This window comes from Gigantopelta aegis, chromosome 3 (genome assembly GCF_016097555.1).
Source record: "Gigantopelta aegis isolate Gae_Host chromosome 3, Gae_host_genome, whole genome shotgun sequence".
Lineage (NCBI taxonomy): Eukaryota > Metazoa > Mollusca > Gastropoda > Neomphalida > Peltospiridae > Gigantopelta > Gigantopelta aegis.
The window spans coordinates 35,342,809-35,368,003 of record NC_054701.1 but is presented as its reverse complement, the minus strand read 5'-3'; the positions used below and the strand labels follow the sequence as shown (position 1 = coordinate 35,368,003).

Below are 25,195 nucleotides of genomic sequence, written 5' to 3'. Positions count from 1 at the left end.
ACAATATATATTTAATTGGCGGCCATTTTGAATTTCATGATGGCTGTCATGCCCAAATGACAAAATAAAAGCGTTATTCGGGAGCATACAAATTCAAAAATATCGAGCGAGACTATTTATGCAATAAGCGAACTTGTTGGTCTATTTCAACATTGAAAAAAAACAGGGGTAAAAGTGCAGTAATAAACTCTAGATTGTATCCTAGTATAAACAGATTTTACGGCTATACCATCACGGGGTTTTTTTTTCGTCTTGAAACGAATTTTATATAACATTTTATTCGTGAGAATTACATCAGTCATGTGCCTGTTAAAAGAAGTTTGCCTTCGTACTAATTTTATTCATGTTATTCGGGAACGTAGAATTGCCAGTGCTAAAAGGGAAAACAGAAGGAAAGAAAAAATAATAATGAAAGAAAGGATGAAAGAAAGAAAGGATGAAAGAAAGAAAGAAAGAAAGGATGAAAGAAAGAAAGAAGAAAGAAATAAAGATACAGAAAGAAAAGTTTTTATTTAACGGCTCACTCAGCATATTTTTTATTGCGTACTTGAATGCGGTTTTTCGGCGGGACGTAGCCCAGTGTTAAAGCGCTCGCTCGAAGCGCGGTCGGTCTAGGATCGATCCCCGTCGGTAGGCTCGTTGGGCTATTTCTTGTTCCAGCCAGTGCACCATGACTGGTATATCAAAGGCCGTGGTATGTGCCATCCTGTCTATGGGGTGGTGCATATAAAAGATCCCTAGCTACAAATGAAAACATGTAGCGGGTTTTCTCTCTAAGACTGTCAAAATTACCAAATGTTTGGAATCCAATAGCCAATGATCAATAAATCAATGAAAGTTAGTGGTGTCGTTAAACAAAACAAACTTTAAAACAAACTTTTGATTGCGATTATGTGGCGTGGTACAAATGGTTAAGGACCACACAGATAAAGAGAGAGGAAACCCGCTTCCGGCATGCCATGGTCTACACTTTTCGTGTAGCAGTAAGGGATTTTTTTAATATGCACTATGCCATAGACAGGTTAATACATATCATGGTTTTTATTACACCAGTTGTGGAACTTGGAGGCGTTTTACATATTTATATACCACAAGGTTTCAAGCATGCCCATCACGAGCTTAGTCTCTGACAACGCCAGTGGGGGGAGGGGGTAAGTTTGAATTGGGCGGAATTTGGAATAAATTTTTTAGAAATTAGTCAGAGACCTAAAGCCAAAATGGGACAGCTGATCCATTCTAATCATGTCTGGCAAAAAGGTTTTAGTCCAAAAAGGTTTTAGTCCAAAAAGGTTTTAAGATGATTTGAGCAGTTTAGACGGGCTATCAAAAGTAAAGTGCTTCGGACTATTTGTAAAAAAAATTAAACATAAAATTTTGAACTACGCCTTAAATTTTTAAGTCCGACTAAGCAGTTACCTGGAGGCGAAAGTTCTAGGAGGTTGGCCTACGGTGAGCTGATGAGCGGAGATCCGGCAAAGTCGGGGATGAAGTGCTTCCATCTCTGGTCGGCGAGGATGGTGATGACACTCCGGTAATCGTTGCCGAAAAGGGCCTTGACGATCATGTGGATGGTGTGGCTATCCATCTCTCTAACCAGGACCGCTTGTCTGTAGACATCTTCTCGGCGCTAAGTAAGTACCAGCCCCGTCCTGCCGGCTGCAGACTTGATGGTGTGTAGCTCGTAAGCACTACCATCTGGCAGCTGTTTCAGCTCAGGTTCACCAATTTCGCCCATAAAAGTCGCAGGATCCCCCTGTATGAATTTCAGGAAGCCGGACCTGATTTTTCCGATCTGTACTTTCCAGACGGCTTCCGAGTATGGTGGGAACGATGCTGGTGAAGGTGGAGTCCTTGTCTTGTCGGGCTGGTCGCTCAGCCGACCGACGGCCTTCCGCTTCGCAACGGCTCCTGCCCGGACCGCCGTCTTCCGAACTGGCAAGACTGGTGACAGTGCCCAGTTACGTGTAGGCGGTGGTGTAGAGGGAGATGGAGATCCGTGTGCGGGCGTCTCGCACATCGGCGCATTGAGATCGTCCCTCGGAGTTGACGGCGGGTTGAGCCGCCAGTTTTGGTTCCCCTCCCCCTGTGCCGCCGCTGGCGCACTTTTCTTCTTCCTCCATCTCTTCCTCTACGTCTTCTTGTCAAGGGTCGAGACGTAGCCCAGTAGTAAAGCGCTCGTTTGATGCGCGGTCGGTCTGGGATCAATCCCCATCGGTGGTTCCATTGGGCTATTTCTCGTTCCAGCCAGTGCACCACGACTGGTATACCAAAAGCCGTGGTACGTGCTATCCTGTCTGTGGGATGGTGCATATGAAAGATCCCTTGCTGTCACTCGAAAAGAGTAGCCATGAAGTGGCAACAGCAGGTTTACTTTTTCAATATCTGTGGTCCTTAACCATATGTCCGACGCCATATAACCGTAAATAAAATGTGTTGAGCGCGTTGTCAAATAAAACATTTCCTTCTTTCCTTCTTCTCGATCGCCGTACACCAAAGTCATAGTTGCCCGTGACCCGGTGTAAGCGACGCGGTACTCGAGTCCGTTCCCATAGCGTTCAATAAGTAAGTCCTCCCAGGTGTGTGAGTGTATGTATGTGTGTGTGGGGGGGGGGGGAGGGGGGGGGGGGGGGGGGGGGGGGGGGGGGGGAGGTAGTGCCAGAGAAACTGACGACACGTGAGTCAAGCTAAGAGTGCCAGTTGTAGAGCACTGGCCCGAACGAAAAATAGTTCAAATGGGATCGATTCTAAAGTTTGTTTTGTTTAACCACACCACTAGAGCACATTGATTTATTAATCATCGGCTGTTGGGTGTCAAACATTTGGTAATTTTTTGACATAGTCTTTAAGAGAAAACACGCTACATCTTCCCATTACTAGCAAGGGATCTTTAAATGCATCATCCCACAGAGTAGCACATACCACGGCTTTTGACAGTTTACATGTATTACGTACAAAACTGTCTAGACTTATAGGCTGCATTTGAACCAAATACATTACCTGGAAGCACAAATGTAGTTTCTCTGATGTTATCAAGTATCTCCAGCTAAAAGGACTAACTTCTACATTGGTGTCAACTTTATATGATGATGCTCCTTTCGTTTCCACTGTTAAGAGGTGGGCAGAAGAGTTCAAAAGGAGAAGAGAACCTTGCAGATGATCCAAGACCAGGCCTGGTGCTTATAAAACTGTTAGTCTAGACTCGAGACTCTAATAGTCTGAGACACTCGTCATGACAACGCCATACAAATTGTATGCGTGTAACGTCATTAGAGATTGGGTCTAGACTCTGAAAGTTTTATAAGCACGGACTCTGGATTATCTTCAACTGCCACAACTAAGAACCATGTTGATAAAATACAAGGATGATCATGACTTTTTAGACCACCAAGAGGAAGCCTTCTATACCAGCGCGATCCAGGCACTCTGGCATCGTTGGCAGCAGTGTTTGGACCTCGAAGAGAATTATGTTGAAAAATAATTATCAACCAACTCCATCAACGCAGTCAATAATATATATAAAAAAATGTAAAAGAACTGCAATGGGCAATGGGGAAACCGCAAAGAAACATGAAAAGGTTTCATCGCATTTGATGACACATGCCCTTTTAGTCTGTGATATAAAGGGCTGCAAAAGCAACAGTTATCAAAATTATGTCTGAAGCATTTAAACCTATTAAACTTGAGGACTTAGATGCTGATATGGATATGTCACCAGGAAGGCTACATTCAGATATCACATATGTTGTTAAGTGAAAAAACCCGAAACTTTAGATCACTTCCACAAATAAAATGATGATGCAATATCTAAGTTAGGGGCCATTCACAATTATCAACATTATCATAAGTGTACAAAGAGTACACTTTTTCATGACCCCCCCCCCCCCCCCCCCCCCCCCCCCCCCCCCCCCCCCCCCCCCCCCCCCCCCCCCCCCCCCCCCCCCCCCCCTGTACATGTACAAAATAAAATGTTGATTTTTTTTGTCCATCTTTTATTGGCAGTTATATTAGAATGTCACTAGCCACTGGAGTGGGCCTATCATAATCTAGAAGCCATGTTCAAGTGATTTTCTTGGGTCTTCCTTTCTTTTGCTTGTGATTGTCCTGGTTTTGATGTTTCAGGAGCTGGTATCTTGTGGGATACTTCTCATTACAAATCGGGCACTTGTGGATCTTTTCATGAGCTTCGATTGCCTTCTCTGTCCTGTCTATCATGTTCAATGCCCGAACTCCGCCATGAATTATTTTGATGTGTCTATCTAACGACAATTAGGGGGAAAATAGATTTCTCGGAAAGTTATAAATCGACATTTATTTGTATTTCTAAAAAGCGTACAGCGGCTGTTAACACCCCCCCCCCCCCCCCCCCAGCGTACGGTTTGTACGCTTATGTTAATGTTGACAATTGTGAATGACCCCTTAGCAAGAGGTCGTTATAAATGGACCACACATATTTAGTTATATGGGAGTCGTAGATCTATGTATGGTTAAGGACCACACATATTTAGTTATATGCGAGTTGTATATTCATGTATGGTTAAGGACCACATATATTTAGTTACATGGGAGTTGTATATTTATGTATGGTTAAGGACCAAACATATTTAGTTAAATGTGAGTTGTATATTTATGTATGGTTAAAGACCACACATATTTAGTTACATGGGGGTTGTATATTTATGTATGGTTAAGGACCACACATATTTAGTTACATGAGAGTTGTATATTTATGTATGGTTAAGGACCACACATATTTAAATGTGAGTTGTATATTTATGTATGGTTAAGGACAACACATTTAGTTAAATGGGAGTTGTATATTTATGTATGGTTAAAGACCACACATATTTAGTTAACATGTTAGTTGTATATTTATGTATGGTTAAGAACCACACATATTTAGTTAAATGGGAGTTGTATATTTATGTATGGTTAAGGACCACACATATTTAGTTACATGGGAGTTGTATATTTATGTATGGTTAAGGACAACACATATTTAGTTAAATGGGAGTTATATATTTATGTATGGTTAAAGACCACACATATTTAGTAACATGTTAGTTGTATATTTATGTATGGTTAAGGACCACACATATTTAGTTAAATGTGAGTTGTATATTTATGTATGGTTAAGGACCACACATATTTAGTTACATGGGAGTTGTATATTTATGTATGGTTAAGGACAACACATATTTAGTAACATGGGTTTCCTTTCTCATTAAATGTGTTGTCCTTAACCATACATAAATGTATGGTTAAGGACAACACATATTTAATGAGAAAGGAAACCTGCTGCTGCCACTTCATGGGTTACCATTTTTTATTAGCTAGTTTATATGCATCATCCCACAGACAGATACGTACCATGGCCTTTCTCACATTAGTTGTTGATCACCAACTTATTTACTATATTGCAAATTATGACGCCATTATAGGTAGCAAAATGTAGAAATGTTTTATTTAACGACACACTCAACACATTTAATTTCCGATTATATGGCGTCAGACATATGGTTAAGGACCACACAGATATTGAAAGAGGAAACCCGCTGTCGCCACTTCATAGGCTACTCTTTTCGATTAACAGCAAGAGTTCTTTTATATGCACCATCCCATAGACAGGATAGCACATACCATGGCCTTTCATGTACCAGTCATGGTGCACTGGCTGGAACGAGAAATAGCCCAATGGGCCCAGCAACGGAGATCGATCTCAGACCGACCATGCATCGAGCGAGCTCTTAGATGTAAATGCACCAATCAGATTTTGGTACCCATGCTTATAATACATTACAAATTCACCACTTTTTGGGTTTTTTTTAGTAGTTTGCAAGTAAAAAAAAAAAGATTTTGCTCTGAAGCTCAAGCAAGGGACTGATTATCATCATTTCATATGTGATTCACACACAACAGAATTCATAAGCGTACAAGACAGGGGGCAAAAATGATAGAGATATTCCGTCAAAATGTGCTAACCCGAGACCTTTTAATCATGTATTTTCATCATTCTACCCTCAAAATTAGTTTCAATCCATGTAAAAATGTGCAATGATTCATTTGCAACTCTATATAGCTGTTTAGTAGTGATGCTAATATGACTAAATGCTGTTATTCAGATTCGGGCATTTTCGTTTAATTTGGGCATCATACAAAAATTGGAAGCCTGTATGTCTATGACATAATTTCACTTCAAGGATAACTACATAACAATAAAGTATTTAAGGATATCATTTATTCCATCATACACATTAATCTATGACAGATAATGTTCACAACAAATATACAAAAACACGAGGACTTGGTCTGTATGTATGTGTACAAAGCAATCTTGAAGACCGATCATCTTGAAGGACATGACTACAGAGCACAAAGTTTCTTCTGAAATGCAGTCAGCTATCTGAAGAAAATAGAAACAAAACATTTCATTAAATATAGCAGAGCTTCTAGATTATGCTCACCTCACTCCCGTGGCTAGTGATATTCAATGTTGGGATAATAAATAATTACTATTACCATGCCAGACGGCTAGTGGAAAAAAGTTATCAAATGCTGCATTTAAGTCTATTTTGTAAATATGAATATCCTGCCCTCACTCTGCAACCCAATCTTAGTGTTTTTAAGCTCTATCTCCCTCTTTAGGTGACATATCTGATTAGGTCTGGTGCTTATAATTTTTTTAGTCTAGACTTGACTCTAATAATATTAGAGTCCGAGATGTGAACGTCACGGCAACGCCATACAAATTGTATGCGCGTGATGTCATTACAGATCGAGTCTGGACTCTTAAAAGTTTTATAAGCACGAGGCCTGGTCTATGGTCTAGTAACTTATAATTTGTAAAAAAAAATGGACCTAAACACAAAAACTTAAATGTTTGAGCTAAATTTACATCACACCATAGTCGTCACCATTGATCAAGTAATACCTATAACTTGCCTAAGTTTGACTCTGTCAAGGCAAGACAAATATAGAACGTTATGAAAGAAGGGTGGAATGTTTTATTTAACACATTTTACATAAGGTAATATTGTGTCTCATATATGGTTAAACTCCACAGAGATAATGAGAGATGAAACCTGCTGTCACCATGCAATAGGCTTTCCAATTAGCAAGGGATCTTTTTTATGCAGCAATCCAACAAACAGGGGGCGGGACATAGCCCAGTGGTAAAGCGCTCGCTTGACGTGCAGTCGGTCTGGGGTCGATCCCCGTCAGTGGGCCCACTGGGCTATTTCTCGCTCCATCCAGTGCACCACGACTGGTACATCAAAGGCCGTGGTATGTGCTATCCTGTCTGTGGGACGGTGCATATAAAAGATCCCTTGCTGCGAATTGAAAAGAGTAGCCCATGAAGTGGTGACAGCGGCTTTCCTCTCTCAATATATGTGTGGTCCTTAACCATATGTCTGATGACATATAATCGTAAATAAAATGTGTTGAGTGCATCGTTAAATAAAACATTTCCTTCCAACAGACAGGATAGTATATATCATGGCCTTTGTTACACCATTTGTGAAGCACTGGCTGGAATGAGAAATAGCTCAATGGGCCCACCGACTGGGATCGTTCCTAGACCAACCGTGAATTATTAGGCGAGCACTTTATCCTGTCCCAGAACATTATGAAAGCAAAAAGTTCAAGTCTGACTTTTAATCATACATGTATTTCTTCAATGGATGTTGTTATTTAATTGAAAAGTATATGTATACAACAATAAACTGACTGTCCTAATTACCACTGGCCTCGGTGGCGTCGTGGTTAGGCCATCGGTCTACAGGCAGGTAGGTACTGGGTTCGAATCCCAGTCGAGGCATGGGATTTTTAATCCAGATACCGACTCCAAACCCTGAGTGGGTAGGTGTAAACCACTTGCACTGACCAGTGATCCATAACTGGTTCAACAAAGGCCATGGTTTGTGCTATCCTGCCTGTGGGAAGCGCAAATAAAAGATCCCTTGCTGCTAATCAGAAAGAGTAGCCCATGTAGTGGCGACAGCGCGTTTCCTCTCAAAAGCTGTGTGGTCCGTAACCATATGTCTGATGCCATATAACCGTAAATAAAATGTGTTGAGTGCGTCGTTAAATAAAACATTTCTTTCTTTTGTCCTAATTACCTGTAAATCTAAGCACAAAGATATACCGGCTATGGGCTATGGACTTGGAACGTCTATTGAGGCATCAAAAGCAGCCATTTCCCTTGCAACATAAACAGCTCCTGCAAACAAGCTAATGCTTTTTACAAGCTGCCTGAAAAATATAATAATATAAAATTAATACAAAAACCAAGTTATTGTAAAAACAATGCTTTTTATAAGCACTTTAAAGGAACGTATCAATATTTGGCTTGTTGTATATGTACTTCACAGATTGTTAGTAATAAAACAGTTGATAATTCTGACACATAACATACGACAGCCGTTGATATATTAGGTAGTCCTGGTGTACTGGTGTGACACGATCTGAACACATCAGGCCCTTATAAGGGCCCCTATGGGCAACCTAGGGAGACATCTCAACTAGGTCCCAGTAACAAGCTACTCTTGGCAAACTAAGTTCCAAAAACCATATATAGCTCCCGCTTTCCAATTCGGCGAATCAGTCAAAATGCGCCAAATTTCCTTCATTCAAATTGCGCACTCCCCCCCCCCCCCCCCCCCCCCCCCGGCATTAATCCTATGGGCCATTCCAAATTCCATAGTATTTACCAGTACCAACCCCTGCCTGTGCAGGCGGTCCCTTCTACCACCCATCCCAACCCTTTCCTGTCCTGTCCTGGACAGAGGAGCCGGCTGAGGCCGGCACCTGTGCCCATGAGAGGTGTGCGCTAAAAAGCTTGCTCTGAATGTCCACGTTAATCCCTATGACCTGACCCGACTGGAGTGACAGGCCTGTGTGATGAATGCGTGAAGGGAATATGTCATGTCTTAGTGACAACCGTTAAGACGATGAGGCAGTTGGAGTTAGTCCACCAGCTTGTTCTACAACATGCTGCCAAAGTATAGCTATTGATTTAATCATTAAAATGATAACAAGCAAAACATGTGCATATAACTTTTGTCTTGTTCGCACCCTACCTCAAGTTGTGAAATTTATATGAACATTATTTCCGGGGAACAGCGTGGTCAAAGTAGTAGATCATGAAGGAAAACGCAAAACAAAATACAGTTGTAACAATTATTATAATATTATATAGGGGTGTAATGAATACACATAGTGACGAATACGATACATATCACGAATATGAGGTGACGAATACGAATATGTATTCACGTCCATCAATACAAAAGTGAGAAGGTTTTGAAGAAAGGAAGAACAGTATTTATCATATTATGTGTGATACATAGCATATTCGCCACCATGTGTATTCGTTAGACAGGTGGCTAGTCAATTTGTACCATGGTCAGTTCGTAACTAATTTGGTCATTTCATAACCTGGTCATATCGTACCCTGGTTATTTCGTACCATTGCAAAAAGTCATTTTGTACCCAAGTCATTTCGTATTATTGCAAAAAGTCATTTTGTACCCTAGTCATTTCGTATCTTGGTCATTTTGCACCATAAAAAAAAATGTGTAATAATAGATGTGATATCACCCCCCACCACCCCCAACCCTGTAGTGTCTTTTACAAAATAACATCACATTTCAAACCTCCATAAGATGCCGACAACACCTGCAAATGACTTTTTTCTTCTTCTTTTTTTGACTTTATAAACCATTCACTTAGTAATTGTGTGAATTAACAAATGTGAAATCTATGTCCTTGGTTTTTGTATGTGAATACTTGCAAACTAACTGTTTTAAAACAAGAAAGAAACAAGTCCAAAAAAAAGTTAAATCACAATTTCCAAAATGTATCTCTGTTAGTTTGTGAAGACTGCCAATAAGAATCATTATACTTAATTTCAGAACTATCCAATCAAATCTTTAGTAGAAGACAGACTTTAAAATGTTCAATGTTAAATTTCTATTTTTTAAAATGTTAAAATTTAATAAAATATCACAAATTCAAAATTTCCTAAATACTGTACTGTATTGACCCACGACAATCGCTACCCCCAACCCCATATTTGGAGATGATTACAACCTCCTTTTTTTTTTTACTTTGTCTCCAGTATTTAAAACCATAAATGATTATGGGGTCATTTCAAATTTCCAACACATCGCACTGTACGAACAAAGTTTGTGGGAGGGAACCGAAGTGGCATGTAATATCAATACTGTTTGGATCGTGATAATAATTGGTTAATTTTATAAAAAGCCATGTCTAAACATACTTATTTCAAAGGAATATTCGCCACTGTAACAACACTGGCTGACAATAAGAATAATTGTAAGCCACTATGCTGTAGAATCGCAGAGGTTATTTTAATTATGGGAATCAGTCAACCGACTTTCGATTACAAAACCAGGGCATAAAATTTGAATTTTTCAGACAACCAATGTGTCGTTCGTGTGATTTAGTGTTTACACAAACGATTTTCTTCGGTAGTTCAGATACAAATGAAAAGGCTAATGGGCAACAATATTCAAACGATAATCTAAGATATAATTTAACAAAACATTATTAAAGGGACATTCCTGAGTTTTCTGCATTCAAAGATGTTTCCGACTAAATAAAATATTTCTACAATTAAACTTACATATTAAATATATTTTCTTGTTTATAATATCAGTGTTTGTGTATTCAATGTGTTTCTGGTCGTCTTAATATTTGTAAGATGCCGAAACTGGATTTTCTCTTCAAATAATTTCGTACATACGAAAAAAAAAACAATTTAGGAAATAAAATGAAATTTAACCTAGTACAAATACATTGTATTAGTTAAAATATTAGAACGATCAGAAACAAGTTTAATATACAGCCACTAATATTTTACTCAGAAAAATATATTTGATAATTACAATTGTTAAAAAGTCTCCGTTAGTCGATAACATCTTTAAAATTGCAGCAAACTCAGGAATGTCCCTTTAACATCAGTTTGGATTCATTGGAAACTAAAAATTCTATGAAATGCTATTTATAGTAACGAGAACACGATTTTCCCGCGACGGTGGGATGAGATCCCGCGCACCGCAGTTCATGTTAGTAATACATGGTACATGCACTTATGACAGACAAAATGGGTTTAAAACTAAATCAATCCGTAGCTGCACAGATACCTTTACGTGAGCTAGATGAGGCTTTGTATTGGCATGCTTTGACAGTCACAAAGTTAATATTAGCGGTCATTTTGTTTTACACTAGGTACAGTCGCTAGAATGACATAGCGTTTGCTTTTTATAGACCTGCATCAGTCTTACTACAAGTGTTAAAACTCCACGGAGAATCCATAATCGGCCGACTTAATCCGATTGGCTTGGAATAGCGGTAAGAGAGATTTTCAAGATAGCCGTCTATAATTTTTTTAACATATTTTGTTTTCATCAGTGTCATTAAATTGCATCGGTATATAATATAATATCCTTAGAAACTACCCATAAAGGTTCTGTGACGTGCTTCAAACACCAAATATCGTGACATCAGGACTGACAATTTCTGCAAACTTTCGTAAATTGTAAATATGTCGATGGTGTGCTAATGCAGGTAGCATTTTATAACGAAAGTAGACAGTGGTCATGAAGGAAATAGCTGGACAGGTTGAACGATGAAGACAAAGCTGGTTAGAACATTACCATCAAGCACATATTATGATGTACATCTAGGTCAGGGATTTCCCACTGCATGCAGTTTTCCAAAACGTTGATGATATTAGCCAACACGCGTTTGTTTGGATTTCTGATAGATGAGTGATTACAGCTTTTGCAATAATGATCCATTTATGTTGATATTCAACTGGTTTTGCATAAGTTACAGACGAATGACAAAATCGTTCATGCCAAATCTTATGCACTGCAATTTATTTTTCTTCCACCCGCTAAACGAAATTTGAAATAATTAAGTCATAGGAAATCCCGAATGTTTTTATGAGTGTAGTCTTTTACATTTAAAACATGTTTAAGATAAGATATTGTTTTAAAAAAATAAAGAAAAAGTAGGATATATGTTTATTTTGTTGGGGGGGGGGGGGGGGGGGGGGGGGGGAGACGCTTGCTGTGTCTAAAACACAGGACAGTCCCTTTAATTTCCTAACAGCATATGATTTTGTGCACGTAGCGAAATGATCAACGGGAACGTGCAACTATGTTACTAAACTTTTTCGAGACTTCTAAACATAGCACTGATTTTGTGATACCAAGTTTTACTGTGGTACCGACTTTGTATCGACTGTGATGCCAATTTCAAACAGATACATTGTATCTTTCTCACACCGGCAAGGTAGGCTTATTTTCTTCCCAAAACAGTGATAATTTTTAAAACATTTTTTGATGAACGATCCATCGTTTATGTTGATATTGGTTTTGCATAACCGACAGACGAACGACAAAATTGTACGTGCCAAATTTTATGCCCTGCAAAACTTGTTTTTATTTCAGAGTGTATTATAAGATGTAAGCAGTTTGAAACTTTAAATTTATAAGAATGACGATACGAATCAACTGGCTAAACAGTAAATAACTAGTACTAGTTACTAGTTACATGTATAGGTCAATATTATGTTACGTTTTATTGAAATTATTGCTTCAGTTCAGATAAATCATACATTAAGGAAAGATAATTAATTGTGTGTGCAATTTACGAATCAACTGGCTAAACAGTAAATAACTAGTACTAAATTCCATAGAATGGGGAAAGAAGCATTCTCTGTGGGACAGACTACAGTGCTGTCCGGTGTATCGGCGCACCTAAGCATTCAAGGACCATTTTCTATGTGAACACTGTGAAATACTTAATAAAATGTGACACTCACCGATGAAGCAGTGCATAATCTGAAATACACTACAAATTGTTTTATGTCTGTAGTAAGTAAACATTTTAAAATGGTGCATAAATATAGTCACCCCATTGTATTCGAAACGATTTGCATGTTCGGTGATTCGGCACAGTAGATGTGGATCGTTGACCCCTCTATTTATAGACCGCCCATAACCTCACTTTGTAGCCCATAAACGCTACACTATTGTCCCAGGATTATTTTATTACTTTTTTGTTTTGTCTTGTTAAAAATATTACTAGTCTATGAAAATGAACGATCACACATGACCCATCTCATGATCAGTTTCCGAATTGTTTTCTTGAGTGGCACAGTACAGCAGATGCATACATGTTCATTTTCATGCATGGCTAAGATGCCTACATGGATTTTTTTTCTTGGGTTGATTGTGCATCTTAGTTAAGGTGTAAAACTTTAGTTTTGTTTGCATTTGTCTGTGTTTTCCTTTTCAGTTTAAATAAAAATAACCGAAACAAATAATTATACCATTTACTATAATTTAAAAAATGAGGAAAAGGTTTTTTCAGACTGGTTTTAACATTGTTAATAGCAATAAGGCTGACCTACTTCGCATTTTAATACACGAAAACAGGTGAATGCTTTATTTTGAAATTATGATATATTTATTGATAATTCTAAAAAAAAAATTATAATTGCACCCGTAACAATAAATATGTTGATACTTGATTACTCATTGAAAAAGGAATTGCACTTTAATTTGTTAAAAACGCCGACAACATGACAACTTCCTAAGCATACTTAAGCAAAATACCAAGTGCGCCGAATCACCGGACGCGCCGATACACCTGACACAGTTGTATATATATTTTTATTTATTTTTTGCAGGCGGTATTGCTTTTCGCCTGCTGTTTAAAAAACGGAAAGTGTACCGCCCGTTCCCCCCATTAGTTATCGATCTAAAGAGGGATTTTTTGATGGGGTATATATAGAAAAGTGGGGCACGGGGCCCTAACCCTAACTCTATCCCTAACCCTAAACTATTATAAATGATGGGGGGAACGGGTGGAGCTCTTGCCATCACATGAACGGAACTGCGTAAAGTTTCTGTCCGCATTTTGACAGATCGTGTAGTCGACTTATCCAATCTTCATTTAGTTCCGCACTTCATCATTACCAGAAAACAATGACTCAATTATCAATAGGCGTGTAGTTATTAAAGTAATCATTATTTGATACCTCTAAATGTGCCGTTATAATGTGCATATAATATTTAAAAATATACTCGCCATCTGAAGGGATCCGACCATAAACTTTTGCCAAAACTAACGGCTATCGAAACAACACTTGCCATGCTTTATTTGTTTGGGAATAGATTCCTCCAAAAAATAATGGAGCTCCTTAGCATTTTTCTTCAAAGAGTAGAGCACTACTAAGGCAGGGCTAGCCCGAGTATTCTGTCTTTTCAGAGCTAGATGGACGTTTGGAAAGTTGTAATCGCTCTCTCATTCAATCGCTCTCTCAGCGATTATAACTGTCCAAATGTCCGTCTGGCTCTCAAAAGGCAGAGTAGCCTACTCGGGCTGAGCAAGGGATGACAAATAGTGACGCAACACACTCTCCGCCGTCAAAGATTCAACTGTGAAAACACGGAATGGCTGTCTACCACCGAATCCGGGTTGTTTCGCCCTAAAACCACTTCGAACACTGCGTTGTTTCGCCCTTAGTGCTATTCACCCAGGGTTGGTTCGCCCTAAATCGCTCTAGTGGTGTCGTTACACAAAACAAACTTTTTGTGTGATTGTCGGGCACTTGTCGTTTTGAGACGGCCCCTGGAAGACGGAATGGCTGAGTGGGCGATCATGTGACGCAACGTCACGATATAGGTCGGCGAACTTAGAATTCTGCTGTCCGGAGTTTGCCGAAGCTTAGCTGAATGTGGGTGTTGTCGGGTTTCTTTCTGTAGTGTGTGTATTAGTGATTAATATCTGAATTTTCTTTAATCAAGTAACTCGAAAATGGTCGATGTAAATGTATTTGACGTCAAACATAGGATTGTTGTGGTATTAGAGCGGAAATCTTTGACAACTTTTTGGTTGTCGGCAATTGCCCAAAAAAATGCATAGCTTGGTCTGACTGTAATGAGAGCGTATTTATGTCCAAATGTCCGTCTAGCTCTCTTACAGTCAGAGTATTTGGGCTAATAAAATGTATTCACAGAAATTTTTTAAAATTGTTCTCGAAATTATATCCACAACTACACAAAGAATCGGTGCTAAGGCCAACTCGATATAAGTCTGCTTTTAAATAACTACACCCATGTCTTAACTTGGTATGCAATACATTTTCTCTTCTATTGCCAAATGAATAATTATGGTGTAACGCATGAGGCATCGGGGTTTTTTCTTTTTTTTAAATGAAATTATGTTTTGACAATTTCGAATTTCAGCTCATAAGTCATTTCGATTTCACAGCATGTAAGGGACTTTGTTCAACCGTTTGTAGGATACTGTGTATCATAAAATCAGGAGCCATACCTTTCATTATTTTAAACATTGTGCACAGCTTTTTGAATTTACGCCTGGAAGTAAGTGTTGCTAATCCAGTTTTGTAGTACAAAGACTTTATGAATGAAAATTTAGGCAAACTCGTGATTAATCTAGCGGCTTCTAATTGTACTTTTCAATAATATCTTCCTCGACTAAAGTACACCCATCCCATACTTCCGATGCATATTCTAATACCGGGCCGATAAAAGTTACATATATTTTCAATAAAGTTTGTCGATCTAATAAATATTTGTATTTCCTTAGTACAAAAATATTTACCGAAGTCGATTACAAATATTATTGATATATAATTAAATTTTCTTTGCGTCTATACACTTTACGGCAATCTGATTGGTCCAGAGGTGCTTTTCTTTTCGTTCATATCTCATAAGAGTGCAATTCTCAAATCGCATAGAGGAAATGCAAGAATCCCATAACAGATCTATAGAAAACTTACAACTTGACAATATCCAAATAAAAAAGGTCAATGAAACGCTAGAAAGAAAACTTGAACAACTTGAAAAGAAAAACAGAGCCCTATCTGCCAGTTTACAAGTACATGCAGTAAATGTGGAGTTAATCCAAACTTCACAGAAATCAACAGTGGAGACTTTGATAGAAATTAAAGAGGGACAGTTTGAGGACAGATCAAATGTACCACGGACGTCGGCCGTTAAAGAAAACTGTTCCATGTCATGCATAAAAGAAACAAACAACCCCATAAACAACACAGATGAGCAATCAAGTACAGAAAATGACAACGAAGAAGAACAATTTATTCAGGTGAAAAAGAAACAGCAAAATGTAAAGACCATTCACAACACCAAACTTAAAACGGAAGGTAAATATGAGAACATTAGGCACCCAGCCCCCCCCCCCCCCCCCCCCCCCCCCCCCCCAACACGCAATACATACATCAGTGATGAAGTAACATCACTTTTCCTAGGTAACTCGATTCTGCGTTTTATCGGTCAACACATTCCAAACCGTACGTCAAAGGTGTTGTTTTACCCAGGACATGGAGTGACCAAACTCATGGAACGAGTCAAGAACTTGCCTCAAAAAACAACTGTGAAGAAAGTCATTGTTCACATTGAAGCAAATGACTGCCATACCCCTCCAGATTACGCTTTTGAAGTAAGAAAGTGAATACAAACAGTTGTTTAATGAATGTAAAAGTAAATTTCCAAATGCAGCCATTTACTTTTCACTCATCTTGCCTTCTTTAACTCGAGGCCAGCTCCACAAAAACATCAACAACGCAAATGATAAGATAAAAAAAATAGCTTCCTCATTAAATGTGGAAGTAATTGACCATTCAACTCTGTTTGTTACAGTGAATTGTGCCCCCAAAAAGAACATGTATCACGACAAAGTCCACCCCAGTAAATATAAATCTCGTATTCTTGCCAATTCATTCCTGGAGTCTGTGGGTCTTACAATTAAACACAACAAAGACAGATCAAGTCGTGATACTGACATCCATCCACAGGTGCATGCCAGGGAGCACAGGTACACCCACCAAGATTTCCCACCATTGCCAAACAGAAGCAACAGGCATCCCCACAGAAAAACCGATCATGCCGAGAGAAACCAGCATCATCACAACGAAAATACTATGGTGCATTCCAGTGAACGGATGAATGGTCAACGGATGACAAACACTTATAACGCCAACATTTTCTCAACTCCAAATGACAGGATAAGCAATCAACAGGCATTAAACAACTATCCATTCTCAACTCACAGTAAGAGACAGCAATGTTCCTTGGGGTTTCCCAGAGAGCGCTGCCAGCAGGATACCATTCACTGATCATCAGAATGCTCAATATATACTGCAGCATCTGAATAATCTGTTCCGATATTCATGTACATAAATGTGTGCAAAACGTGAAGTGTATGTGAGAGAGGTGAAGTAGGGGGGTTATATAGCCAATGGATCAGCATTCCGGAAGGTTGAATTTGATTAATGTTAACATCAAATTCACAATTTAATATTTCATTTTGGAATATACAAGGTATATTCGACTTAAAACGTGATGTTTTAAAAACTTTCATGTTATTGGCCTCTCTGAGACATGGTTAGGAAACAAGAGAGACTTCAATTTTACAGGATATTTTTCAATTTCCAATCCACGTAATCAGTTTGTGCAAGCATCCCGTAGTGGGTTGGCTTATTTAATGTAAAACTGGTTTAAAGCCTTTTGTTTCTTTTGTAACATGTAGTGAATTTACATTATGGATTAGAATTAGTAAAACGTTTTTATCGGTTGACAAAGATATATTTGTCTGCACTACTTATGTATCACCTGAAAATTCACCATATTGGAAAAATTTAACAACAGATCCCTTTACTGTCAAAAGTAATGAAGTTTTAAAATATTCGCAGCATGGATCGATAATAATTGGAGGGGACTTTAACGCTAGAACTGCTACCGAGTGTGGGTGTGTGAATAGTGATGGAGTTAATTTTCTTAAAAACATATATGTACCGTCAGATATTTTTACTACCATAGAGACAAAAAGAAATAACCGAGATAATATAACGAACAAATTTGGACAATTCCTCATATCACTAGCAATTGCATCAAAATTAATTATTTTAAATGGTAGAACAGTTGGAGATCACTTGGGACAGTTTACATGCCACACGTACAATGGTCAGAGTGTTATAGATTATGTTCTTACATCTGAAGAACTCTACAGCCATATTTTAATATTAAACCACTTTCATGGACATCAGATCACTGTCAGCTCTCCCTAAAACTTAATATATCAGTTAGAAACAAAAAGTCACAGGAAAATCAAAAAACATTCAGCCATAAATTCACGAAACGTAAACAAAGAAAATGGCACAATAATAATAGCATGCTACATGTATACTCAGCAGTAATGTCAGATGAAAACAAAGAGGCACTCAATAGGTTAATTTTGACACCACCACCAACGTCGGATGTAGACGCAAGCTGCTATGTCAACGTGTTTGAATCTATAGTAAATGCCATAAATATATATGCTACCAAAAATCAGAATCTAAATAGATCTCTGAAGAAAAATCTTTGGTTTGACATAGAATGCAAAAATGCCAAATTGGCTATGGAATCTAATTTCAAGACATTTAATGCTAATAACACACAAGAAACAAAGCAAAATGCATTTCTGTCCAAAAAGAAATATAAGCGATTAACCCGTCATAAAAAAAGGTCTCATAAAAGTGATCTTGTTTCAAAACTTAGAAGTATACCTAAGAATGACACAAAAGCTTTATTGCATACAGTTAACAGTATCAAGGATAAAAAAAAAAAACGAAATGTTCCCTGATCCTCATGAATTAGTAGACCACTTTGAAAAGATCTACCAAGATCCAACAGTTATCTGTTCTTCTAATGAGATCGATTATACTAATCTGCAGGATAACCAAGTGATTAATTCACCAATATCAGAATTGGAAATTATAGCATGTATTGAAGATATTAAGCTGGAAAAGGCACAGGGTGTAGACAATGTCAGTAATGAGCTTATCAAATGTTTCTTTCCATTAATACTAAACCATGTTGTCAAACTTTTCAATGATATATTGTCAATAGGCTATTTTCCTCCACAGTGGGCCCATTCAATAATTGTCCCTTTGCACAAAAAAGGTGACAAAACAGACCCAAGTAACTATCGTGGAATCGCTCTAAGTAGTTGTATTGGTAAATTGTTTTGCAAAATAATAGATAAACGAATTGTAGACTACCTACAACAAACCAACAAAATTGATATCTGTCAAGCTGGGTTCAGGCAAGGATTTAGAACAGATCACATATTTACACTAAAAACCCTGATTGATAAATATAAATGTAAAAAGAAAAAGGTCTGTGCATGTTTTGTAGATCTCAAACGAGCATTCGATTCTGTGGATAGAAGCAAATTATTTAATAAAATTGCTCTTATCGCTCATTCGCAGATAAATGAACATTTGCAAATAATTTAGTCCTGTGGACCATGTTTGGGCATATTATTTAAAATCTGGGGGGTTTTGTGGTTTTTTGGTCAGTGGTACTATGTCTGAACTGAAGAGAAAGCATCTGGGTGGTTCTGGCTAGGTTTTGTTGACTCTCTATGGGCCTAAGATGTGTGAATACCGCTCAAGTGTTATGTCCATCTTTAACGTGCACAACTATCTGAAAGCACAGAGTATAATTCACTATGAATATATCTTGATTTACCTGTCTGTCTAACAGTGTTTTAAACAAAGTTTCTTTTTTCAACTTCATTGACTTACTGTTTGCAGGGTTTTGTTGTTTTTTTTCTCCAAAATTCATCTGTCCCCAAACCTATCATCAGATACGTTAAATAATGTTATCAGCTCTATATACTGTCCGAAAAACAGTGTACATAAAACATATATATTACAGCTGGTACATACATAGACCATGTGTTGGATGTCTCCGTCATGGCAGTGTGCAGTGTCAATATTCAAAGTAAGATCTAAGGTTACGATACTCATAGTTAAGGGTACGTTTTGATGGCGGTATTAAGATATCAATACACATATGGACAAAACACGTCACCGTTTATGAAAATAGGAGACTATTGGATTACTGTGTATGTAATTTTCACATTTGTCGTCAAATACGTATTCATCAGATACGTTAACCACTTCCAGTACATATGGAATATTGGCACCAAAATTAAAACTTACCACACATGACCAATACAGATGCGAGCTATTCCCGTTTGGAGCACATTTAGAGTTTTTAAAATGTAATTCAAGTAAGAAAATCCGAAAATATCTATCCCTTTTTATTCTGACATTTTGTCTGACTTGCTCACAGTGTATTTTAATGTGTATTACTTCAATGGTTGCCATGAAATAGAATGACATAATCTGTGCACAGAAACAACTCGACAATTTTAAAACAACGGACTATTTGTTTAGTTAACGTATTTGATGACAACTTAACGTATTTGATGTACATTTGCTATTGTGTGGAGAAGTAATAAAACATTTTCTGGCAATTAAAATACCTTTTATTTTACATTCAACCAACATGACGTCGAAAGATATTGAATCATGACCCTAGCTACAGCATAAATTATAATATGACATTTAACGTATCTGACATACTATTTAACGTATCTGACGGGAAATCAGCGAATAATGTAATTTGATTTCACATTAGCCATATATTGTTTGCACTGATAGTAGCAAAGTGTCGACTTTTAGAAAATGGTTGTATTTGATCATTTCCGATGACAACCAACACAACGCAACTGCTGTTGACAGTTTTGAAAAGTTGCTACCTGAATTGAAGGCTACATTTCCTGGCATGCAGTATCTGCACTATTGGACTGATAGTCCATCTTCCCACTATCGGAATCAGCACATTCTCTACACCGTTTACACCACAAAGAGATATTTGATATGGAAGCTCGCTGGGATTATTTTGAAGCGAAAATGGGAAAAGCCCGTGCGATGGACTCGGGGGGGGGGGGGGGGGGGGGTGCAAACGACAAGCATCTGATGCAGTGAAACCAGGTAAACTAAGCATCCAAGAAGCTCACGATTTTTGCGAATGGCTAATAAATCCATCAACTATCGGTTTTATTCCTCCAATAACATTAATGAAACATCACAGCAGCAATCGGCTTCCATTGCAAAGATCATACCAGGCACGATGAAAATTCATGCAATTTTTGCCAAAGACGGTGATCTATTAGAAGAACCTATGCGTGGACTGGCGGCACCATCAAATTACCTCAAGGAAAAAGGCACAGATAGAGACACTGTTCACAACCAGACATGCCCCAAGGCCTGCCTTGATATCTACCATCAATGGATACCTTGAAAATGACTGGTTTATTGGGAAAGTTCTAGAAGTTGATGACACCGAATGCGATGCAAAGGTAACATTTCTGGAGAAGACACACGGCAAAGGCAAGTGTCCAACATATAAGTGGCCATTTCGTCCTGATGAAATTTGCATAACATTTGAAGATATACTTTTTTCAATAGATAAACCGCGCCCAATTGGTAAAACCATGCGCCTATACACAATATCTGACACTAACATCAGCAAAATCGAATGTGCATTCAAATAAAACTTGTCATAAACTTTGACATGATTTTGGCCAAGCAGCAGAGCTGTACGAGTATGTCAGCTGGTAGATGCATCAAACACGTTAAAACATAAAACGTGACACCTTGATTGAAATCCACTAAAGAAAACTTTTTTTAAAAAAGCCTTTGCTTATAAAACCAAGTCTGTAAAGTTCTGAGGCCTGGTGCAACCAATGATAAACACTTGTGTTGTTGTTGTGTTTTTACATCAGATACGTTAATATTTTACTCTTCAACATATATGAATATTTCTGATGCTACTGGTATAGAAACACAATATACTACGAATGTAGTACATTCGATTTTCATTAAGGTATATGAATATATAAAAACATTGTGTAGTACCGATGATAATGTTGTTACTGATTATGAACTTTGGCTATTATTGTTTTGACAGTTTCGTATTATTTACCGTGCACGTTTTGAGAGGAACCAGATGTTGACAAATTGTTTACCTGTGTTGGAATACCACTCAAATAATAGTATATTAGGTTTAATATATTTTTAATAAAAAAAGTTTGAACACCATAAAGTTTTATACGTTTTACTTGATCTTCAAGACAATTTTCACGTTTAACGTATATGACAATCAAAATATAGACTGATGTTATTCTTATCAGCGTATTTGGAATATAAACGCATATCTGGGTCAGCCCATGAATGATTAATGAAGCCAAGATATGTTTCTGTTTGATTTAACACATAAGGGCTTGATCCATAAGGTTCATTTTATACTCAACTCGTATGGGAGATTGCTCACTTATCTAAGAATGTGCGTCATGGGGGTTACAGGTAATGTTTTAAAAATAATCGAATCTTTATATGTTAATGTTACTTATAGTGTTCAGACTGATAAATGCATATCACAACCATTCCAATCAAACATTGGTGTTCGCCAGGGCTGTATTTTATCTCCAACACTATTTACTATGTTCATTAATGACTTCCAAGAATATTTATGTAACATTGGAGGTAAAGTATCACTAGACACAATGCGCTTAAGCCATCTACTTTTTGCAGATGATCTTCTACTTTTATCAGAAACCCCACATGGTCTACAACAGCTCCTTGATCAACTAGATATATATTGTAATGACAACAATCTTACTATTAATTTAAATAAAACAATTTTTTTTATTTTTGGTGGCCAAAATACAACAAATAAGCTTACTTGGCATCTCTCGGGCAATAAAGTCCCAGTTGTAACAAAGTATACATATTTAGGGGTTGACTTTACTCAAAATGGAAATTTTAAAGAATGTTCCCGATCACTTTGAAACAAAGGACTAGGTTGTTTTTACAAGATGCAGAACGAATTATCAAATGTTAACCTACCAGTAGACATTTCATGCCAGTTATTTAATTCTCTTGTTGAGCCTGTCCTTTTACATGCCAGTGAGGTTTGGGGTGCCCAGTTCATATCATTAAAATATTTGGAAACTTTCCTGCCAGAGAGAGTGCTTTTAAAATTCTGCAAATCAACACTACATGTTAATAGTCGTACCCATAATTGGGCCTCTAGAGCTGAGCTAGGTTTTTACCCATTCCTGTTGTCTGTGGTAAAAAGAATGTTACATTTTTACTCCCATATGCAAACTACGGACAACATTATTTTACAACATGGTTTCTCTGAATGCACAAGCCTTGAAAAGAAAAATATTGGTTGGCTTCACAAATTATATTATTACATTGGTGAGTTGAATCAAAAACGAAGCACTGTCAATTATCCCATTCATCTTATAAATATAATTAAAACTAAGTATCACAATATTTTTAAAGAAAACCTTATAGCTCCAGCCAAAAGAGATGGATCCAGTAATAAGATGCGAACGTACAAATTATATAAACACAATATTCAACTAGAGCCATATTTATTACACTGTATACATCCAGAACACCGTAAAGCTTTTACTAAATTACGTCTCAGTGACCATAAATTAAAAATAGAGACTGGGCGCCATACAAAACCCTTCACTCCAGTGGAAGAACGTTTATGTGACCACTGCAATGTAATTGCAGATGAATACCATCATATCACAATATGTAAGAAATATAATAGTCAACGTGTCAAATTATATGCATATCTAACTTTCCATAATTACCTATTTACAAGTATGAGTATGCAAGAAAAATTTATATATATTATGCAAAACCAAAATCCAGCTTGTGCTGGTGCGGTATGCAAATTTGTTCACGATTATACATGTATTGCCCATAATTAGTCCTTATTTAGTCATTTTGTTTGTTTCTTGTTTATGCATATGGTTTGCATCCAGTTCCGTATGTGGAATGTTTATATGCAATAAAGTTTTTATCTTTTATCTTTATCTTTATCTCAATGAACCCAAAAACAATTAAGCCACGCCTACTAACCCCCCCCCCCCCCCCCCCCCCCCCCCCCACCCGACTCGTACTACTTTAGTGCAACAAGACGGATTCACTTCCGGAACACCTATAGTTCCTTATATCTATGTCGATATAATTCATTTTAAGTCATTATCACCACAAATTTCGTTTTGAAAAAAATGTACAAAATAAAAAGAAACATTTGTCTCTTAGTTATGAATAAAATTTTTTTTTTTAAATTACAATCTTTGTTTTATTTTGAACGCGTATAAATAAGGACTGTTTGACGATTGCACTTTGAAAAACTAGACGTTCGAAACGATTGAAGTAAGTTTTGGGGTTTTTCTCAACATTTCATTCACAATTATATACTTCGTGTAGGGGAAACATGTACTGAATTTGCATGACTTTTTTTTATAATAATTGATGCTACAAATGACTTACCTTAATCCTTCAAACAGGGTACGGTTGATGTTCCAGTTGCGGATCACTCATTTAACGGAAGTGATTTATGACGTTTTCGTTATATATGCCGCTAGATGGGGCAAATGAATGCATTTTCAGGGAGGGGCCATCTCAAACACGATAAAAGCATACTTATGTTTTAATTTATTAATTTTACTATTACTAATTGTACTATTATTGTCATTAATATTTTTTACAGTTATGTTTGGGTTGTTTGCATTTCCCCTCAATAAAATAATGTATTTCATGCACACTGACGTAATATATCACTCTTAAAGTTACATGTACAGGTCAATATTATGTCACGTTTTATTGAAATTATTGCTTCAGTTCAGATAAATCATACATTAAGGAAAGATAATTAATTGTGTGTGCAATTTTCGAATCAACTGGCTAAACAGTAAATAACTAGTACTAAATTCCATAGAATGGGGAAAGAAGCATTCTCTGTGGGACAGACTACAGTGCTGTCCGGTGTATCGGCGCACCTAAGCATTCAAGGACCATACTTAAGCAAAATACCAAGTGCGCCGAATCACCGGACGCGCCGATACACCGGACACGGTGTATAGGTAGGGGTGTTGCAACCCCCCCCCCCCCCCCCCCCCCATTTTAAAAAGAAACCAAACGAAATTATTTGTACATGTATTTACTTGAAAAGCAATACTTTATGAATAATTAAGTAAAGTGAAGAAATTTTGAACATATAAATGATATTGTCAATAAATTTAGATCAACATGTCATTAATTTGGGTGCATTCCAGTGAAAACGTAACCGAAATGAAACGTACCAACCAAAACATACCCTAATTTTGGAAGAAATGTATGCTTGTTCATTTAAGAATTGACCGCAATTATTGTTTGGTTCATGCAAGTATGAACCGAAAAAACGAT

General features: G+C 37.5%; 1 protein-coding gene and 1 long non-coding RNA gene across 3 annotated transcripts in view; one reads left to right on the top strand and one right to left on the bottom strand.

Annotated features, from left to right (window-relative positions):
* Positions 1 to 6,218: 6,218 nt before the first annotated feature.
* On the bottom strand, positions 6,219 to 24,435 carry LOC121367944. 2 transcript variants are annotated; one of them, XR_005957456.1, is made up of 4 exons: positions 24,281 to 24,295; positions 12,854 to 12,872; positions 8,118 to 8,250; positions 6,219 to 6,400 (listed from the first exon to the last, which is right to left on the bottom strand). It is a non-coding gene; the product is annotated as an uncharacterized LOC121367944 (long non-coding RNA). The 2 variants fall into 2 exon arrangements; XR_005957455.1 differs by lacking the exon at positions 12,854 to 12,872 and having other exon boundaries at positions 24,281 to 24,435.
* Positions 24,128 to 25,195, top strand: part of LOC121367942 (histidine ammonia-lyase-like) — a 39,251-nt gene continuing 38,183 nt past the window's right edge. The window contains exon 1 of the mRNA XM_041492408.1: positions 24,128 to 24,163. Coding sequence (XP_041348342.1) covers position 24,163 — 1 coding nt within the window. The 5' untranslated portion in view covers positions 24,128 to 24,162. The remainder of the gene's footprint in view (positions 24,164 to 25,195) is intronic.